The 19,766-nt window shown below is 39.5% G+C and overlaps 2 protein-coding genes across 4 annotated transcripts in view; one reads left to right on the top strand and one right to left on the bottom strand.

The window, feature by feature from the left end:
• Positions 1 to 19,766, bottom strand: part of LOC108089375 (elongation factor-like GTPase 1) — an 81,649-nt gene that overhangs the window by 43,573 nt on the left and 18,310 nt on the right. The gene's annotated exons all lie outside the window — the stretch shown is intronic.
• LOC108089377 overlaps positions 5,704 to 19,766 on the top strand; it is a 29,244-nt gene continuing 15,181 nt past the window's right edge. The window contains exon 1 of the mRNA XM_017187556.2: positions 5,704 to 7,584. Within this exon, the coding sequence (XP_017043045.1) occupies positions 6,109 to 7,584 (1,476 nt within the window). The 5' untranslated portion in view covers positions 5,704 to 6,108. The remainder of the gene's footprint in view (positions 7,585 to 19,766) is intronic.

Here is a 19,766-nt window from a genome sequence, read left to right as displayed (position 1 = left end):
TAATTCGATTGACGGGAGGAAAACATGATTTACGGTAGCAGAGCTAAATGTATTGTGTCAGGATTATATAAATATTTCATAAGAATTAGTTTGTAAAAAGAAATATTTTAATTAAGTAGAAATCTGAGATTAATTTGTAAGCTCTCTAAACATTTTATATAAATAAAAGTAGTTAACAATAGCTTAACTTTAATGAGGCAACGCTATTTTACTTGTTTGACTTATCCATTTAATGAAGCTTAAGCATGTGCACTATTTACTTTAAAAATAATACCTTCTTTTTAGATAAAATAAATGGAAATAACCCATAAAAAATCATGAGCGAAGAGTCACAGAAGATAAATAACTATATACTTTCAAATCTTTATGATTTAATATTATTTGTGTTATAACATTTTATTAAGAGAAGTAGGTATAACAATCGAATTTAAATAAGAAGCTCATGCTAAGAAACCGTTTCAAATATTTTTTAGAAATATGAATATATTTTTTAACCAAATGCAGTATACCCTTGAACCCTAGGAACATTGGGTAGAATAATCCCACCGATTCGCAACTTAAAGATGCAGTTTGAGAGCCGCAGAAGAACAGTTCAAGGCCCCGGGAGGCAGTAGCGGCAGCTGCCACGAGTATATTTAATAACAAACAGCTGATGGGGCAGATGAGGAGGAGCTGGAGAAGCTGAGGCAGCAGGAGCAGTGGCCAGTGGCATCCACATTAGTGGCAACTTCGGGGGCGCCGCTAATGAGCGACAGGCGGACAGCTTGAGGCCTACGATCTGCAGAGGATGGGATATTCCCTCGATCCGTCGCCCCAGAACACTTGTCATAAAACAGCTAATAGACGCGTGCAGCGACAACTTGATTAATTGAAACTAAATGGGTCCGAGTCTGCTGCGGATTGCAGGCAAACGCTCGCTGCGTGTCGGCCAACAATTAGAAACGGTAAGAAAAAAACTCAGATTAAACTCAACCAAACCGAACAGAACAGAACTCAGAACAGAACACAGAACAGAACCGAACTGAACTGAAGTAAAGTGATGTGGCAGGAAGTGCGGCACAGAGCTTGGGCACAATTAAGCAAATAACAAATGGCATCAAATTGCATGCAAAATGCTAAAGATCGCAAAATGGCAAATTGCAAATGGCCGAGGCGCCATCAGGATGCCGGAACGAGGAGTACAAGATCACCTTGGTCATTGAACGCAACACAGCAACTTACTGCACAGCATGTTGCTGCTGCAGTTGCTGCTGCTGCTGTTGCTGCTGCTGTTGCACATTCCAATCGCCGCTGTCCGTTAGTGGCTGGTGGTGCAGTTTTAATAAATTTAAATGTGGCCAACTGGCCGCTGTCGAACAACAAAGCCGCTGTCATTCGAGCGGCCAACGAGAATTGGTAATTGATGCCAAGGTTGCACAGGAAAAAAAGCAAAAAACAAGGCTTGTCATCAACGCGGATTCTTGCCTAGCATTTACTGACACTTTCCTATATGATTTTAAAAATATTTTTAAAGTACTACCTAAAGATGCATTTTTAACAACAATTTGTTACAGTTTAAATCGGTTAATAAGCTTTGAATAAACCCGTAATCAAGCTTTTCTTTTAAATGTAGTTCAATGTATAAATTAATTGGAATACAGTACTTCTAAGTAACCAAATAAATAAAAAAATATATTATATCTTATATAAAAGTTTTTCTCCTTGTGTTTCAGCCAGCAATTGTTACTGCTAAAATTGTTCGTTCTCATGGCTTATCACTGAATTTGCGACCGTTTCTTGGGGAATTAGTTACCCACGTCTTGCATAATGCACAGCAGCAGCAGCCACTTGCAACCACTGCAACAACAATTCCAACAACAACTGCAGCAACAACAACTACAACTGTACCATCCACGCGGATACTTTTTGGGCTGCGATCAGGCACTGGCCATTACACAAATAACAGCTAATAACAGTAATAATTCAAATTAATTTCGCACCATTTGAAATCATTATGTGATAAAGAGAAGATACCGCAGGATGCCCAGCTCAAGAAACTGAAGAAGGAAGAGTGGAGGAGTCCAAGTGGATATCAAGATCGCTATTAAAATAAAAATGAAGACAAAACTTTGGCAGATAAAAAAAGAGCAGCACCAAAATGGCACCGAAATAAAGAGAAGAGGAAAAGTCGAGGCGAAGGCAACCGAAAGCCAATAAAGTCTTGGCCAAAAGGAAAAAGTTGCGCAGAAAAATTACCGCCAAAGACCAAAAGATCAAGCAAGGGGGAAATAAACAACAACAACAACAGCAGCAACAACAACAACAACAACGGCAGAAGGAAAAAGCGGCTGGAAAAAAAGAAGATTGCTATTGGCACTTGAGCGCAGCAGCAGCAGCAACATCGTGCTGCGTCTCCCTCTCTCTTTCACTCATTTAAGACGCACTGAAAAATACGAGCATATCCTTGTTCTTAAAGATAAAGGATGGAGAGAAGATTTATTTATAACTCGTGGTAAAAAATCTTTGTTTTACTGCCTAGATTTCTTTTTGAATATAAATGCATTTATACTTTGAATTTTAAAAAGTACCAGAAATATTATATTTTTTCCTGGAAGTATACTTTTTAACGACAAATATATGACCTATATTAGATATATTAAAAAATTTATAGATTTCATCCAATCTGCTTCAGAAAGAAGCATTCTAAAGATATATTTTGTAAACCCCTAACTTACATTTCAACCACTTGTTTGAAATTGTTATCTATTTCTCATTCTATAAATCGTATTTAATACCTATACGGTTATTGTTTATAAAAAAATATTTTTAAAATTTAAACTGTATTTATCTTAAATTGATTCATTTCGAACTCCAATGTTTCTTTTGAAAAAAAAACCATTAAATACTGAGTAATATTTTTCCCAGTGCAGATCATGCTAAACAGTTGCTGCCTGCAGTAAAATAAGAAGAAGACAGCATAGAAAAAGGGCAAAAGCATTTTCATAGCTCAGTAAAGTTCAAGAGTTGCTGCAGTGCTGCAGCAGTTGCTGTTGCTGCTGCTGCTGCTGTAGTGTTGCTGTTGCTGTTGCTGCTGTTGTACTTAGATGATCGTCGGTCGCATATTTTATAGCCAACAAAGAATGCAGACGCCGCCATTGCGTTGATGTTGCTGCTGTGTCTGCCGATGTTGCTGCGGTGTCCGCTGCATATGCACAAAAGATAAGAGACGAAGAAAGTTGCAACCACGCAACAGCAACAGCAGCAGCACCCACTCGCTGCAGCAGCAACAGTGCAGCAGCAGCAGCAACAGTTGCAGAAGGAGTTAACAACTGTGGCGTTTATCCCATAATGATTATAAACGCCTTATGTGTGTCAGAATGAAGAACCGGCAACCGAATAGTTGACCAGTTTTCCACCCATTCCATGCTAATGAAGGAAGCGCCTGCAGCCTTGTCAACCTTCCACCATTCTCTATATATATATATATAATATATTCCCCCCTTCTATTTTTTTTTGGGTTCTGGGATCGCTCAGGGCTCTCTCCATTAGTTGGCTCTAAAAAGGGCTAAGGAGCCCAGCCTCTTTCTCACAAATTACACCACATTTGCCGCTGGCGAATATCTGCTGCTGCAGCAACGCACACACACCACATAAAAACAAAAAAAAAAAAAAAAAAAAATAGGGAAAGAGCAACCAGCGACCAGCAAGTTGCAACACTGTAGAACAAACATTTCCCGCATCTATCAGGTGCATTGATCTATGGCTATTTTTTTAATTAACGCTCAGTTTCTTTTATTGTGCGGCTACGTGAAAAATGGGAAGCTCCACACAACAGCCTTTCCGCTGAACTTGAGCTTTAGAGTTGGCAACGTTTTCTTATTAGTTTATTTGTTATTGTTTTATTGCAGTTCCCAGGCGGTAGGGAAATTGTTTGGGGCCAAATAGTTGCATAGGAAAATGAAAGGCGGCATGGAAAAATGTCTAATGGCATATTTAATGCTCTTCGGAATTAGGGGAACATAATTGAGATTTCTTGAAGATTAAGAAATACAGATTATAAATGCTCACTGAGAGTTTAGAGGTTTATAATTAATATTTATTCAGTGTTATAAAGTTATTTAAAAATAAAATAATATTATGCTTTAAAGCCAATCCGCAACACGCACAATAAATTAAAAAAAAAAACAACCAGAACTAATTTATAAATAAACAATAATCTTTACCATATCTTTACAAAAAAAAGACTATAATGTTTCATACAAAAACGTGATGACAAAGACACAATCTTGAATAGTTATTCAGATTTCTTGGCTTTAATCCCTTCAAAGCACTCCGAGTTAGGGTATAAATATGGAAACAATGTGAAATGGAAATGGATGAGCTGCTTGAAGTTCATTAGAATTTCCGAGCACGATTGGGGCTATAGATCACCCAGAGGGAGAAAGGTTAGAGAAACGAACCAAAAAAAAAAATATAGAAAGAAATGATATTGGGAGAGAGAGTGTAAGATATAGAGCTACATACTTCCCCAATCTGCAATTAAGAAGGCCGCGACAAATTATGTTTAATGCGAAAGCATTTAGCTAAATTGAACCACGGCGAGGCCAAGAATTTTCAGCTGGTTTTTTCGGGGAAGAGGTGCTAGGTGTTAGGTGTTAGCTCGTCTGGTTTTGCGAGTACCAGTCCAAATCGATGACAGACTAAACGAGCCGAGTTGACATTGAAGCGAAAGCAGCTCAAGAATCAGGCCGTACACTGAGAAAATAGGTTCTTAACGATTTTTTTCTACTTTTTTACATATTATTAATTTTAGAACCATAATAAAGAATATAAAGATACTTTATAAATAGGTACAATAAAAGATTATGAAGAATGACTGAGTAGGAAATGTAAAACAAATGACAACCTATTAGAAATTTGTTATCAAATCGCTAATATAATTTTTTAAGCTAACAAAAATTATTTCTAATAATAAAAATATTAAATATCATTAAAAAAGTGTGTTCATTAATTTTCTAAGTAAATTTCTAGGTTAGACATTTATTTAGAAATTATATGGGTAAAAACAAAAAAAAAAGGCTGTGTTCATTTCCTTTAAGATACTGAAAAGTAGTAAAGTAGTTTAAGGAGTTAAAATTCAAAATAATGCTTTTTTAAAACTAGTTTAAAGGAAGAATTAAAAGTTCTTGAGTTGCAAAGTTCAGCTAATAAATGATCGTTTTGCCGGTGTAACGCGACTTTTGCCTCTCTCGGCCGACTTGTGTCTGGAATGACTAATTGAATAGTGCCTGGGCTCGTATATCTCGCAGATACGTATCCGTCAGATACGTTAAGGAAGGCGTGTGGCCGGCCTAATGGCTTCGCCCAGCAACATGTTGCGATTAACGCTCTTCATTTGTCAATTGAAGCCCTGGCAACATTCGCTGCCAAACGTTGGCAACATGCGCCAGAGAAAGCCGCCTCTTCTCTCTAAAAGCAAAGTAAGTATGTAACAGAGATATATTTCTCCGATTCTCCGGGATTCTCTTGTGGATTCTCCGCTCTGCGGTTGCGACGACGACGGCGATCGCAATCGCATTTGGCGGCGGCAATGCAACATGTTGGCTTCAAACCGGTCTGGCCATGAACTTGGTGAAAGAAGCTACCAAACACCGAAGCTCCAGTTGGGAGAAAAGTCTGCGCCGCGTTTTCCGCTTGGAAATTTTTAAAAGACGCTGCCATCCAGCGGCCTGGAACATTTGTAATCCGACGTTAGAAGTCAGCGGATCGTGGCCAAAATAAAAAAGAGTAAATACAGAAAAAAAGTAAATAAAAGTTTTAAGTGTCCCAGACAGCTGGTAAAAAGATACTGATACTGATTCCTGACTCTCTGGACTTCTTCGCGTGTGTGTCTGCGGTCGAAGATTCGGAGTTACTGTTAGTTGACACTAATACGCGAGCTAGTGAAATACGAGAAATACAAGATACAAGATACAAAACCGAACGTGAATTCGCGCGAGTGCAAAAAAAAATTAAAGAAAATAGAAAAACCCATTTTAAATAAAGGAAGAAAAATTGCAGGAAAATTCTACTAAAAAAACCAAAGAACAGAAAAAAACTAAATAAATCGAATTCGCAATCTTGGTCAAAATGGTGCATTTAAGTGCAGCCTGGAGCTGCTTTTTGGCCCTGATTGCGATGGCAACTATTGCAACTGCTGCTTCTGCTGGCTCGGATTATCCGGGTGTCATCGAACTGGTGGGTTATAGCAATCGTCGGGCACGCACCTACTTCCAGGAGACACCCCGCTCCAATCCGAATCCCCCGGCTGGATTAACTTCGGCCAAAACTCGTGCAGATATCGAAACTGTTAAGCGGAATATCCGGAAGTACGATCGATTGCTCGAGTTGGATACGAAAAACCTGCCCGAGCAGCAGAAGGATATGCTGGCCAGGATCGTGGAGCGAGTGGCCAGGCTGAAGGAATCCCTGGACATTGAGGAGCAGCAGTTTGGCCAACAGGAGGCCACTTCATCCAGGAGCAGCAGCACATCGAGCACCACGCCGCAGGAAGCGGAAACGGAAACGGGCGAAACGGAACGGGATCAGGAGCAGAGCACCCAGCCACCCACTGGAGCCACCGAGGCTGAAACGGATCCCACTCTCATCCTGGATGAAACCACGCTGCTGGAACTGCAGAACACGATGAACGAACAGGCTGCCATGAGCACCATAATGAAGGAACTGCCCACCACCACGGATGTGAGTCAGCAGCAGGAAACCGAAGCGGAATCGGAATCGGAGGCCACCGATGAGGAGGCGGAAACCACCTCACCCAACCTAACCACCCAATCCGAGGCGGCGACGACCAGCGATGAATCTCTCACCGATTCCACCGATCCCGATGATCAGTTCGTGGCCGCTCGATCGAATAATAATATAGCTGCTATAACGGCGGCCGATGATCCCGATGGAGGTGCAACCACAACCACAACGAATTCGGGCAGCCAGCAGCGCACATTGACGACCATGGGAAAGCTGAAGAACCGGGCCACCAAGCGACCCTTTGCCCACAAGGTCACCGCCGCTTTGAAACGCGGGGGTCAGCGGCCGAGCAGCGTGAGTGCAGCAGCGGCAAATGCGGCAGCTGCCTCGAAGCCAAGTAGCAGTGGCACCACCTCCGCCGCAGCAGCGAGCAGTGCCACCACCTTGAAACAAAAAGTGGCCACCACCAACTTCCAGCAGAAGCAGCAGCAATCGAAGCCGCTGCAGAAGGTTACTCCCTCGATGGGAGGAGGCAGTTCATCCAATCCCTCCTCGGCATCGATTCCCTCGGCAACTACGAACTCAGCAGCATCGCCTTCGTTGCCACTCGAACAGTTGTACACCCGCACTCCACAGGCAAATATTCCACTAGCAGCAGCAGCAGCTGCATCCTCATCAGCAGCAGCAGGAGCTGCAGGATCAGCAGGATCGGGAGCTTCAACGGCCACTTATAACAACCAGCAGGACAGCATGGTCTACGATGCTCATGTGAATGCTTCGGCTTTGATCGACAGCCTCAACACAAATGCTCGCGAGGAGTACTACCAGCAGAAACTGGGAGCGGTCAACAAGGATAACAAGGTAAGATAAATATCAATATATCCTTTAGAGAAACCCTTAAGAATATTATGCTTAAGAAGGGAAAACTTCATGGTTGCTTCTGAACAAACTAGAGCAAGTTTTTTTCGGGATATTAAAATATTATTGGGTTTGAAAAAGTTATAAAGAGCTATTTTGGATTTTGGAATTTACAAATTTTTAAGATCGAGATAAAATAAAACAAAACAAAGCAATCAAAATTAAAAAAATCATGACGGATCTTAACATATCATATTGTATATCCTATTATAAAAATAAATTCCATATTTTACCATAAATATGGATAAAGAAGTACCATAACCGAAAACCCATTTTAGATTTTGTAGAGGAATTCCCTTCCAAATAATACCCATTCTTTTGGCTTAATTAGCAATGATCACCAAAAACAACAAACAGATAAGTTCGAAGGGGAAATGTAGAAAGGGGAAAGGCGACAAGCGCCTGTCAAGCTAGATACATATTTCCCAAGACAATGGGCCAAGTTCCTGCGACAGAGACATCTCTGGACTAACAAAAAAAAAAAAAAAATAGAAAAAACGGAAACCGTTTCGGGCAAAGCTAACAAAAACCAGAAGAACCGAAGTAAACCCCCGTTGAATGTCAAATGCAGAATTATTGGAACAACTTGACTCTCAAACTATAACAACAAAGCAACAAGCGATGACAACGACAATGACAACAACAACAACAACAGCAACAACACGAAGGTAGAGTAGGAGCCACAAAAAGTTCAATGATACACTGAGAACAATTTTTTTAAATTTGAAAATAAAACTTAAATCTAAAAAAAGGAAGCAATTTTAAATTATTTATTGATTTGACCAAATGCAAAGTAGAGTATTATACTTTTAAATCTTTCAAATCTAAAAACAAATTTTAAGCCTTTCTCTGCGCTTCTCAAATCCTTTAGCTAAGTTTATGTTTCCAATGTCTGTAAGGCAAATAAAACTAGCTAGAGTTTAAACTCATTACCAGACTTAAGAATAATAACAAATAGTTCTTTAATCTGTTATTATTAAACAAAAGTTTTAAAATGGGCTATTTCAGGTATTAACTTTGAATATTTTTTTTTAATGTAAAGGCGAACCAAGCTGGGTTTCCGACTGGGAATGGCTAGAGCCAAAGCTGGCCACTTGTTATAAATGGAGCGCCTCCAGGCCTTTGGCTTTCCATTGCAAATCGATTGTCATAAGTTTGAGGGGAGAAGAGAAGTTAAAAGGGGGAAAACGGGCCGAAAGGCAGCCAAAACTTTCAATACAATTGTTGAGTGGGTCAGTTTGTTTGGTTGCCAGCGTATCGCTTTGTACTGTGTTCCCTGCCTACCAGGTAACCGATGACATGGACAAGGGAACTGGCCGGCCAAGCCTTATTAGATACACTCAAGACGGACGAAAGTGCAGTCGTCGGTGGGACGACGACAGCGATGAAGATGGAGGGCATCTGGCCATCGATCGGAGGATCGGCAATGATTTGGGCAGCCTGAAACATCGGTACATCGGAATGCCTGGCAATTTGTTGCCACTACTGACCTATAAATTTTGATGTGCACCTAACAATGATGATTGGTAGTGGAGGCCGGAATGACTCTTCGCCGTTTGACTCGCTTTTGTGAAAGAGAGAGAAAAAGAGTTTCTGAGCCAGCAACGACATAATTTATGGCCAATAGTGCGATCGGTTACCGATGCAAGACGACACACATAGCCGCAGCTTCTTTTAGCCACTGAGTGGCTGAGTTGCTTTCAGCTTCTTTTTAGTTTCTTAGCTGTTTAGCTACCAACTAGCGACCAACTTCATCGACAGGTTGAGCAACTCACTTACCCCGAGCACACGGAAACAGGTTGAGTTGTTGGCGGCGTTGCAAGCAAGATTCTAAGTGGTGGCAGTGGACTTACCTGAAATGAGAAGAGCGAAGGAGAATTAAACTATAGTAAATGAAAATGTTTCACTTGGCCGTGGCCATGGGTGGTTGAGTCACTGGTTCCAATGACAGTCAGAGTCGTGTGCCTAATTAAAATGGCACTCACATATCCGCACCTAAATGGGTTGCAAAGACCAACCGACCAGTCTAATAAAGACTTTAATTGTTTGTTTGCTGGCTCACTCAATCGATCTGCAGATTAATCGAACTGCTCTTGTGCGGTTAGCCGCTTTTGATGCCGTTTTAAGTAAGCAAAGCCTGTGAATGGCTAGCGATTATGCTTGTCGCAATGGGAATGTCCGTGGAATTCAAGAATGACTCGGATTTGGACTGGCTCCCAGGTAACCAGAAAACTTAAGCCGGGGAAAGTTAGGAACCCAGCCTTTCTTGGCCAATCCCAGGCGGTAGTTCCCATGCATGTTGGATTTGATAAAGCCAAAAAAGACAGTCTCCCAGCTAAGAAGCATTACGTTTTCAGCGCCTCTCTCCGCGCTTCTCAAAAGTGCAAGCTTAGGTGTTGGCTACACAGGATTTTCTTGTCCAAATAAAAGATTATACGACCGGCTTCCGAAGAGGGGATTGCGTTAATTAATCCCAGTACCATTCCACATCTTTCCACACACACACAACACCTGCTACACCCAGCAGCTAGCCCTTAAAAAATAGGTTTTCCATTCAGTAAACAAAGCAAATTGAAAACCACTGAGTGAAAAGCGATCATTAATTACGATTCAATGCTCGGCCAGCCAGCTAGCCAGCATGTTAATGGGCTTCGAAAGGTCATAAATTCAAATCGAAGCCGAAGCTCGAGACAACGGCGCTCATCAGAAGAATCCGAAGAACTTTATGAGCAAAACCATGATGATGGTCAGCCGGAGGAGGAGAAGAATCTCTTCAGAAGATGATGACGCTTGGCCAGCGGAGCGTCAAGCTCTCGGGGTTGGGTCTTGATTGCCGGCTGTCGGTTACCGCTAGGAATATCATAAATTAACGATTTAGCTCAGATTTGTTTACGGTTACCATGCAGAAGGTGGGGAATAAATATCTAGAGAATGCCTTGGTTCGGATTTAGCACTGTGACCGTGTGTAATTAACACATTGTTAAATAGACTTCTTCCTATTTTGTTTTTTTTTGGCAACAATCGCAAGATGAAAGCATAATTGTTACACTGCCAACAAAAGAATTGGGCTTCGCTTCTTCGCTAATTTGCATACAAATAATAATACAAGATGGGGGGAAAACTTTCGCTGCCAGTTGAATTTACACGCTTTCTTCTCGAAACACAATCAACTCAGAGACTTCAGAGACTTAGAACTGCAAACGAGGCTAAATACCGAAATGTATTTTGTTTGATTTGTATAGACAAACCGATTGTGCTTAATTATGGAGGGCATAGAACCGTTAGTTCGTTAGATAGTTCTATAGCTAAAGATAGGTCATGTCCGATTCCAACTGCGATTCCAACTCATCGTTGGCTCGCATGAGTTGCAAATTCCTCGGTTTCCCTCGGTTTTTGTCTACCAACTCGGGTGATGCAACCACCAACATACGACTGTTTCACGCTTCCAACTCGGCTAATTATCGAGTTGGATGGGAGAAGGCCCAGAGGCTTGGCATGAGCCAAAGCTTTGGAAATACCTCATCAGACCACTCATAATAATTAATTATAGCCTGGCCGTATGCAGCGCACAAGGAAGCCAAAAGAAATTTAACTGCCATTTTATGCTGAGCACAATCGAGGGTACGAAGAGTTTTATGGAAGACTGTAAACCGTAAGCCCTTTAAAAAAGTATAAATCATTTTATTGATATTCAATAAGAATATCTATTACATCTTTTATTTAATGAGGTAATAGAAAATATATTAAATTAAACAAGAAGTTAAGAACTCAACCAAGAGCACATTCATCATTAGAAGTCATTTACTTAAATTAAATTAAATTAGGAGAACAAAAGACAACCCATTAGCTTTAGAGAAAATAACTAAATTATCTGGAAAACTAGTTCACTAAATGGATATTTAGATGGCTCCAAATCGCATATATAATTTCACTTAACCTGAACACTACGCTCAAGATTTATTCGCTTAGTTAGCTTCTAAGTTAGTATATGACCTCTTGGTAAACTATAAGAAGTAACCAGACCAATTCGATCACTTTCCAACCAACTTTCGATGGAGTTTTCTTCTCTGACTGCCAGGGTTCGACTCGTGCCTCGTTGCAACAGCAATGACACTAACAATTTCACAAGTCATAGAGCATATAATCACAGCCTTGGCAGCCAAGTATGTAACCGAATGGAAAACATGAAAAATAATGTTGGAAAAAAGTGAATTGCAGTTAATGTGAATTTCTAGAAATCATAACGAAGTACAAAAAAAAATAAAAAAGAAGTAAAGAGAAAAGAGTCGAAGGCGGTGCCAAATCAAAGACAAAGGAAAACCCTCCTACGTTTCGTGAAAGAGTGTGAAATTTGTTGTCCAACAATTTAACAGACATCGGCAGCTGCCGCCGATTTTCCCTATACACATATACTTAATGTATATATATTGGACATGTGGACAGCGGAAGAAGGCGTGACTTGGTCGGCCGATGATTGACATGCTGAAGTAGCATGACAAAGTGCACTTATCGAGGTCTGTCTGTGGTGGATCCGTGTGTGTGGGCTGATTATGAAGGGAGGTGGAAAGTGCAGGGAAATCAAGCGTGGAAAATTGACATTTAGTACCTCTAATTGAAAGTAGATTAGCGACAGCTGAAGCCATTGAATGAAAGTGGTTTATATCATAAAATTAAAATAATATTATTACAAAGAAAAGTGGTTTAAGCAGTTCTTTGTTTTCTCAAATTTTATATTTGTATGCACCAGACTTTTCCCCTTTTTCCGTCTATAGCAAACATCAAAAACCTCAAATTTCCCCTGGCAATACAAAACTTTCATCGGCTTAGAAATCTTCTCCAATCAAAAAGTCAACACCTCGTACATCAAGAACTATTTTATACCGTAACCCAAACCACAAATATTTTCCCCTGAGCATGATCCATTACATCACAAACATGGATTTTCAGGAGGAGAGTGGACCCGTACCTCTATTCAAACATGTTTCGGTTAAACATTTACCGCTTTGTTTTATCAATTGCTTGTTAACACAAACACATGCCGACCAAAAGATGATTGAAGCTGACCGTTAGAACAACGACATTAGACGCCCAAAGTTATGCTAATTTCAGATTGTTCAGAATGAAAGGCTCTCGGTGAAATGATAGTAAACCAGAGACAATGGTGATGATGAAGAGGCCATGAAAAACTAGTAGCAAGTTTCAGTAATACAGAGAAAATATTTTCCGAAAATTTATTTAAATATAAATTTGTCATTTTCAGTAAAAATTTTACCATAGAATATATCAAGAAAAATTTTAATCATTTATTTTATTAATCATCATCAATTTAAAATTGTTTATGACATATTATTAAACTAAGAAAAATACCGATTGTATTTTAATAATACATTTTTCTTTTGTCCAACAATCCAAATAAAACCTTTAACCTTATACTTACAAACAAAACTATAAAATACAATACAAACCTTATTGTTATATCAAATTTCTCTCTGTGCAACAGAAGCTGCATATCTGCAGCTTCGAATGCAAATGAAAGCAGTGATGCAGAAAGCCGAGAAGGCTGAGAGAAAGGGGCAGAGATATGCACTCATATATGATTAGGAAAAATCGAACAATGGTCCGACAATCCAATCCAATCCAAACCAATACAATCCAGTCCAATACAATCGGGCGGGCAGAAGAAAGCAGAGAAGCCGCCAATCTTGTTGGGCTTTCTAACTCGCTTGTTTTTGTTTTTGGGAAAGGGTTTTCTGTTTCTGTTACTGTTTCTGTTTCTGCGATGATTTATTAAAACTTTTACTGGCAATTATAGTGGGGAAATGGGCGTGTGGACGCCACAAAAATCTCACCCACTAATAACAGTAATTTATTTGGCCAAGCGGCGAAAATTATATCTCTTTGATTGGTCATCACAAGCGACCATCAAGCAGAATCCCAGAAATGCGAAATGAAAAGTGAAATCCACCAAATCCAAGGGTTGGAGCCGCAAAACAAAAGCCAAAACAAAGGCCATAAAAACCAGGGAAAAAGAAAGGGAAAAAGCAAGAGTAAAAATAGCAGTGGAAGCGTCTTTTCAATTAACCCAAGAACACGGTCAGTTATCTATTTGGTATTTGGTATCTGGGATCTGGCGACTGCCCACTGTGCCCATTCCATAATTTATCGAACGATGGGCAATTTATGGCAATGACTCGAGCATCCAGAATTGGCCATTTGGCGAGGCATTTAGCTCGCCGCATGCTATTCAATTACGGAAAGGAGAGACAACTGCAAGATCTCAAGAAGATCATCAGCATCATCAGCAAATGAGACGAAAGATATTTCTGGAGTTTAATGAAGAAGGTAGTCAGTCAGCAGATGACTTTCAGATAATCAGAACTTATTGTACGCAAAAGGGGTGAATCATAAATTAAGAGGATAGAGTAATCTTTTTAACATACTTTTTGATTTCCCTCTAGTTTGTTTAAAATTGCAAATGGTAGAATTTATTTTAGACTGTAAACATATGTGAATATATACTAAATAGTATTAAGTGTGAACATACTGTTATTTTATGCATTGTATTTTAGTGTGTTCTTTATATTATGCATCGATAACACAACAGATATCGTTTACAATGTGAACTCGATTGTCAAACGAATGTACTTATTGATTGAAGAAGAAGACTGAAGAATTAAAAGATAGCACTAAAATCATTAAAATTAAAAGACATCACTTACAAGACATACATAAAATATTATCAGAATATTTAAACTTAATATTTAGCATAAGACCAAGTATTTTACATAAATGCACACAAAACACCATAAAATCTTTTCAAATGAACTTCAGGGATCCCCTTTAAATGAAACCCCTAAAGACCATTTGTACAGCAAAGATCAGAGAGATCGTGCAGCTACAAGACATTGATATACTAATGAGGGCTGCACTTTCCATTGATCGCTTTTGGCGGGACAGAGTGAAAAAAGAGAGTGAGAGTGTAAATAGTCATTAGGCCGACTGCCAAAAACAAACTACATCAAGTTCGGATAAAACAAACCTGACACCTAGCCAAGGAAAAATGTGTAGGACGATGCGGTTCAATGGGGTCTGAAGTCTGGGGTCTCCCGCGACGTTGAAAACGACGTCACGACCAAATTAAGATCTCACAGCATTTGGCAAACTAATTGCGAATGTCTCTACTACAAGTTGAGTCTATCCCCGTTTCCCCTTTGAGATACCCTCCGATTTGGAACAACTGCAGCTATTTGCATTACAAAGACCCAAACGACCTATGAGATACTTGCAAACATCTTTCATCTGCTGGCTGGTTGCGCTCGAACTGCATCTACTTCTCATCCTGGCCATCGAATTTGTGTCTTTGTCTCGCGGAGTTTTTTTTTTTTTTTTTTGGCCAAGAGATTCGGATTCCGATTCCGATTCCTATTCCGTCTTTGGCTTTCTTCTCTGGCTCTCTGGCAAACTTTCTGCTGCTTTGGCTTTCTAGGTCGTGTAATTGTACACACAACAACAACAGCGTCGAGGAAAACCAATTGCATTTAAATCACATTTTTCTTTGTTTTTTTTTTTGTTTTTTTTTTTTTACTACTACAACATTTTCCGCTTCTCTCAATTTTTTTATTTTGCCATTTTGATGGCTAATTCAATTGGTGCTGCTGCTGCTGCTGCTGCCTTTTGCTATGTTCATCAAATTGATAAATTATTTATAAGAATGGGAAGAGAATATGCTGGCTTTTGAGCATTTATGGTCTATAAATTTAATACCCAAATGAAGTTTCCCGAAAACGAAACGAAATGCATGGGCAATTCCAAATAATCACAACCAGAAAATGTACAAACTCAATTTGTAGTTTTCAGTTTGCTCTCGTTGGTTGCTTTAATTTAAGATTTATATTCTAAACTATTTGGATTTATTAGAATAAGGAGAGATTGATATTCTTAATAGAATTAGCTCAAGTTTTCAACAAAAACCAGATAACCAGAATTTTCCATATTTCAATTATAAGTAAAAACTTGAAAAAATATATTTAAAGTGTAATACATTTCTGAGTTCCATGCCGTAATTAAGTATATCGCCTACTGCTATCAACAAATAATTTAAATAAATGTAAAAACAAAATGCAAATATGCCAGCATAAAATATGCCGTAAACTCAAAAGAACACTACTCAAAAACACATTTATTTCTGGGCCAACTAAAGGCCAGAAAATCTCCATTACAAGGGGCATATAGTTAGCTTCCTGCCCGCGGAAAAGCCGAGCCATTTGTTAACAATTTTATAACAGAGCGGCAACCATAAAGCAAACCAAGTCGATGCCAAGGAGCCAGGCTCTAGAACAACAAATTATGCACCCCGCCCAGCGAAGTAAGAGGGAACTTTTTTGCGCATTTCAAGTTGAGGACAAGGAATTACAATTTATAAGCAAAACAAGAAAGCATAAATAAATGCAGCAGCAGCAGCAGCAGCAGCAGTGGCAAAAGTTGCAACATCGGACCTCAAGAAGAATAAGGCAAAAGTCAGGAGGCCACGCCCACGAATTAGCAATTTAAATATCCAACAAAATGCCACCCAGGAAAAGCGAGCTGCCAACAACATTGTAGGATCTGAAAAACATTGCACGATATACGAAGATGATAGTAGAGCCCACCCCCCAAAAAAGCACTTTCTACGAACCAAGACATAAACTTTATGACTTCAACACCCCAGCAAATCTGGAGTAAAAGTTGTTGCTCCACAAAAAATAAAAAAAAAAAAAAAAATAAAAAAGAAGCATTATAAACGCTTCACATTGTAGATTTGCCATTCAAAATACAATTTTCAGCATTATTTCAATCGTTGATTGCATTCACCTGTCGTGAGTGAGTGTCTGGAGTGATTCAAGATTCGAGTTTTGAGTGGGTTGAAAAAAAAAAAAAAAATGCTGGTTGCATGTTCGACTGAAGTAGGAAAGTCTCTCTCTCTCAATCTTTTCCCATTAATTGCAGGCGAGCATAGAAATTGCTGAATTAACGTTTGGCCCACAGACCTTTCGAGGGTCAAAGTTGCTCTCGACCGCAAATCGGGTTTTGATTTTCGAATTTATGGCTCATCGCCAAATTACCAGATTGCTTTCTTTGTTTTGCCCAAAGTTTCCTTTAGAAAGTGCAATTAATTTGTAGATCTTTGATTGCTCATCTGCGATTAAAATTAATGGCAGTAGGCCGACGAATGAGTTATGGGTGAACAAAATGCGAAAAGCCAGAAAACGTGTTATAAACAAAATACCTAAATAACACATTTAATATTGATGAAATGCATTATTAATTTCATAGGTTTAAAATTTCCCCATAAATCAAATAAAATGTACAATAGTAAATGCAAACAAAAATGCAAAATAATTTCAATGCCAGCTCTCAGTCTTTCAATCAACTTGAATTTGACCTTAGGAATCCCCAAGCGGCTCATCTTTCACTCAAATCTCTCTCCTCGACAAACAAAACCCAATAAAAATCAACGATGAAAACATTTTCATTTTCGTTTCTTTGGGTGAGCTGTGGAAAATTGGAAATGCATTTGACTCCATCAACTCCACTTACAGCGAGTGTGGTCAGGTCGGATTTTTCTTCCTTTTTTTTATTGTTTTTGTAGGCCAACACTGGCACACTGACAACTGATGTTGCTGCTGCAAATGTTGCTGCCGCTGCAGTTTGCCGCTGACAACTTGACACAATTTTTAATAAGAGACGACGACAACGAGCCACAACAAGCCGGTATAGTGTCAATTTCCATGGCCAGGAAAAACCAAGACCAAGGAAAAAGACACAGTCAGCAGCAAAAGCAAAAAGGAAAAAAAATAGTAGGGAAAGAAAAATGAATTTGAAACTGCAGCTGGAGGCTGAAAACTCCTTTAGAGCAAGTCGACTCAAATCAGACAGCCGCATATCGATAGGTAAAAAATCATTTGAAAGGCTTTTGCCAGCGGATATTACAAGTGCTTACCGCCATTCAATGGATAAATATTGTTGCAACTTTGTACAGAATTGCGGCAAGATATCTGCAACTTCAGAAAGTTGTGGGTTGTGGGTTGTGTCAAAGCAATTTGTATTTTTTGTTAGGCAGTGTTTGTCCGGTCATTTGTCAGATATTTCCGCAGGTAAACAGTTGGCCAAAAGTCGCTGCTACTCGTACTTTCCCAGAAAAACCAGAAGTTCGCAGAGGAGGACTTCGGCTCAATTATGTGCGAAGATTCCATCGAAATCATTAAAATAACAAATTGGGCACGAAAACGCAGCAAAGCCGCAAAGCCAAAACTCCTTTTTCGTTTGCCAAAGAAAATTGAGTTGGTCAACGACGAATGCAGATGGTTTTTCTTTTTTTTTTTTTTTTTTGGGTGGAGGAGAGGGATTCGTGGTGGTTAAGTGGCTAGCAAAACCGCAAATAGCAAAATGGTGCAAAAAAGGGTACAAAACCGACGGCAGGCTTCAATTATGGTGTTTTTTGGGGAAGGGGTTTTCAAAAAAAAAAAAAAAAAAAAATATATGCGCTTTCTAACTGCAGTGTGCAGTTTCCATATTCCCTATCATCATGAAGTCATCGAAGTTTATCATCATCATCATCGTACGAAAGCCGAAAAGCAAAAGTTTCTTTATGGGCTAAAAGCGTGTGCGGTGGGCGTGGCATTTGAAATGGAAATTTATGCCACAAGATACAAGATACCAGCCCCACCAATATGTGTCATTTGTGTTGGTCTCCTGGTCTCCTGGGTTTCCCGGTCTGCCAAAGATTCCTGGCCAGACAACACTAATTGAGTTCAAAGATCGCAGAGCATGGGGAAAAGTGGAAAAGCTGGCAGTTCAGTGGAACTTCACTTTGCACAGTTTTATTAATCATTCCTGGCAGCAAAAAAAAAAAAGGCGAAGGCCTGGGCAAAAATGCCGGTTGCCGAGTTGCCGAGTTGCCGAGGTTCCCAGGCGACCAAAACACGACCGCATCTTCAATCAACGTCACTGGACGAGGAGCATCCACAAACTCCGTTCCTCCGTTCCTCGAAAGAGTGCGGTTCCGAAAAACCGGACCCGAGGAAGGCCGCGAAAATTAATGAGCGAATCCCTCGCCCTAGACATTTTTTACATAGGCGGGCAATATCGGGTTTGACTGCTCTCATATGGATATATGGATATATGGGCAGGATGATGGGCAGGCGCAACAAAGTAGACCGCATCCCAAATGGTTATGGTTGCACCGCCATAGGACACATCATCATGATGATGATGACGAATACGATGCGGATTGAGGATGAGAAACGAGGATTGAGTATGAGGAACGAGGATGAGGAACGAGGATTGAGGATGAGGATGCCACCGATTGTGACAGGTTTATGCGCAGCGAATCGTTGTGAAATGGGGCATTTCATTATTCAAATGGTGGGGGAAATAGAAGAGAGTATGGCACTCACATTGGGTTTTCACAAAAAACTATAAAACTTTAAAAGCAGCAATAACTGAGCACAAAAATCTTTAACTATTTGTTTAACTTAAAACTCATCAAATAATCATAGACATCATAATTAGTTTCAACGAATTTTCTTTTAAATTAATAGCTCCAAATTTATTAGTTGCGAGATAACTTTTTATTTTAATGCTGAGTTATATAATTAAATTAAAATACAAAAACGTAGATTAGTAGTAATAAATGCAATGCTTTTTTTTTAATCGCCTAATGTCAGCATTTTCAAAAATATTTAAAATAAAATATTTGTTTCTTAGTATCTTAAGTTAGAGACTAAAACAAAAAGAATACTATTAAAAATAGTTATAAAAATGTTAAATGATTTTTTTACACTTTGAAAGGAAGTGTAATTTAATGTTGTTAGGCAAAAGTTGTATACCTTCTTAAAGAATTTCTAAAGACATGCAAATTAGAATATTTATGGGTCCAGTTAACTTTCAATTTATTAAATATTCAACTCGTCTCCCGTAAAAATGGAATTTATTTAGGAAACTCCCCAATTATATCACAAGAGAATGTCCCGTTCGGATAGTCAAGCGGTGCCAGGCCCAATAAAAACACGAAAAACGCCAACGCGTAAACCTCAATTCGCTGGACTCAATCCTCCCGGTTGGTCAAGACCCGGCCGCTGGTGGCA

Source organism: Drosophila ficusphila, unplaced genomic scaffold, assembly GCF_018152265.1.
Source record: "Drosophila ficusphila isolate 14025-0441.05 unplaced genomic scaffold, ASM1815226v1 contig_286, whole genome shotgun sequence".
Classification (NCBI taxonomy): Eukaryota; Metazoa; Arthropoda; class Insecta; order Diptera; family Drosophilidae; genus Drosophila; species Drosophila ficusphila.
Note: the sequence above shows the minus strand (reverse complement) of the source record. Positions and strands in the feature narration are given on the sequence as shown.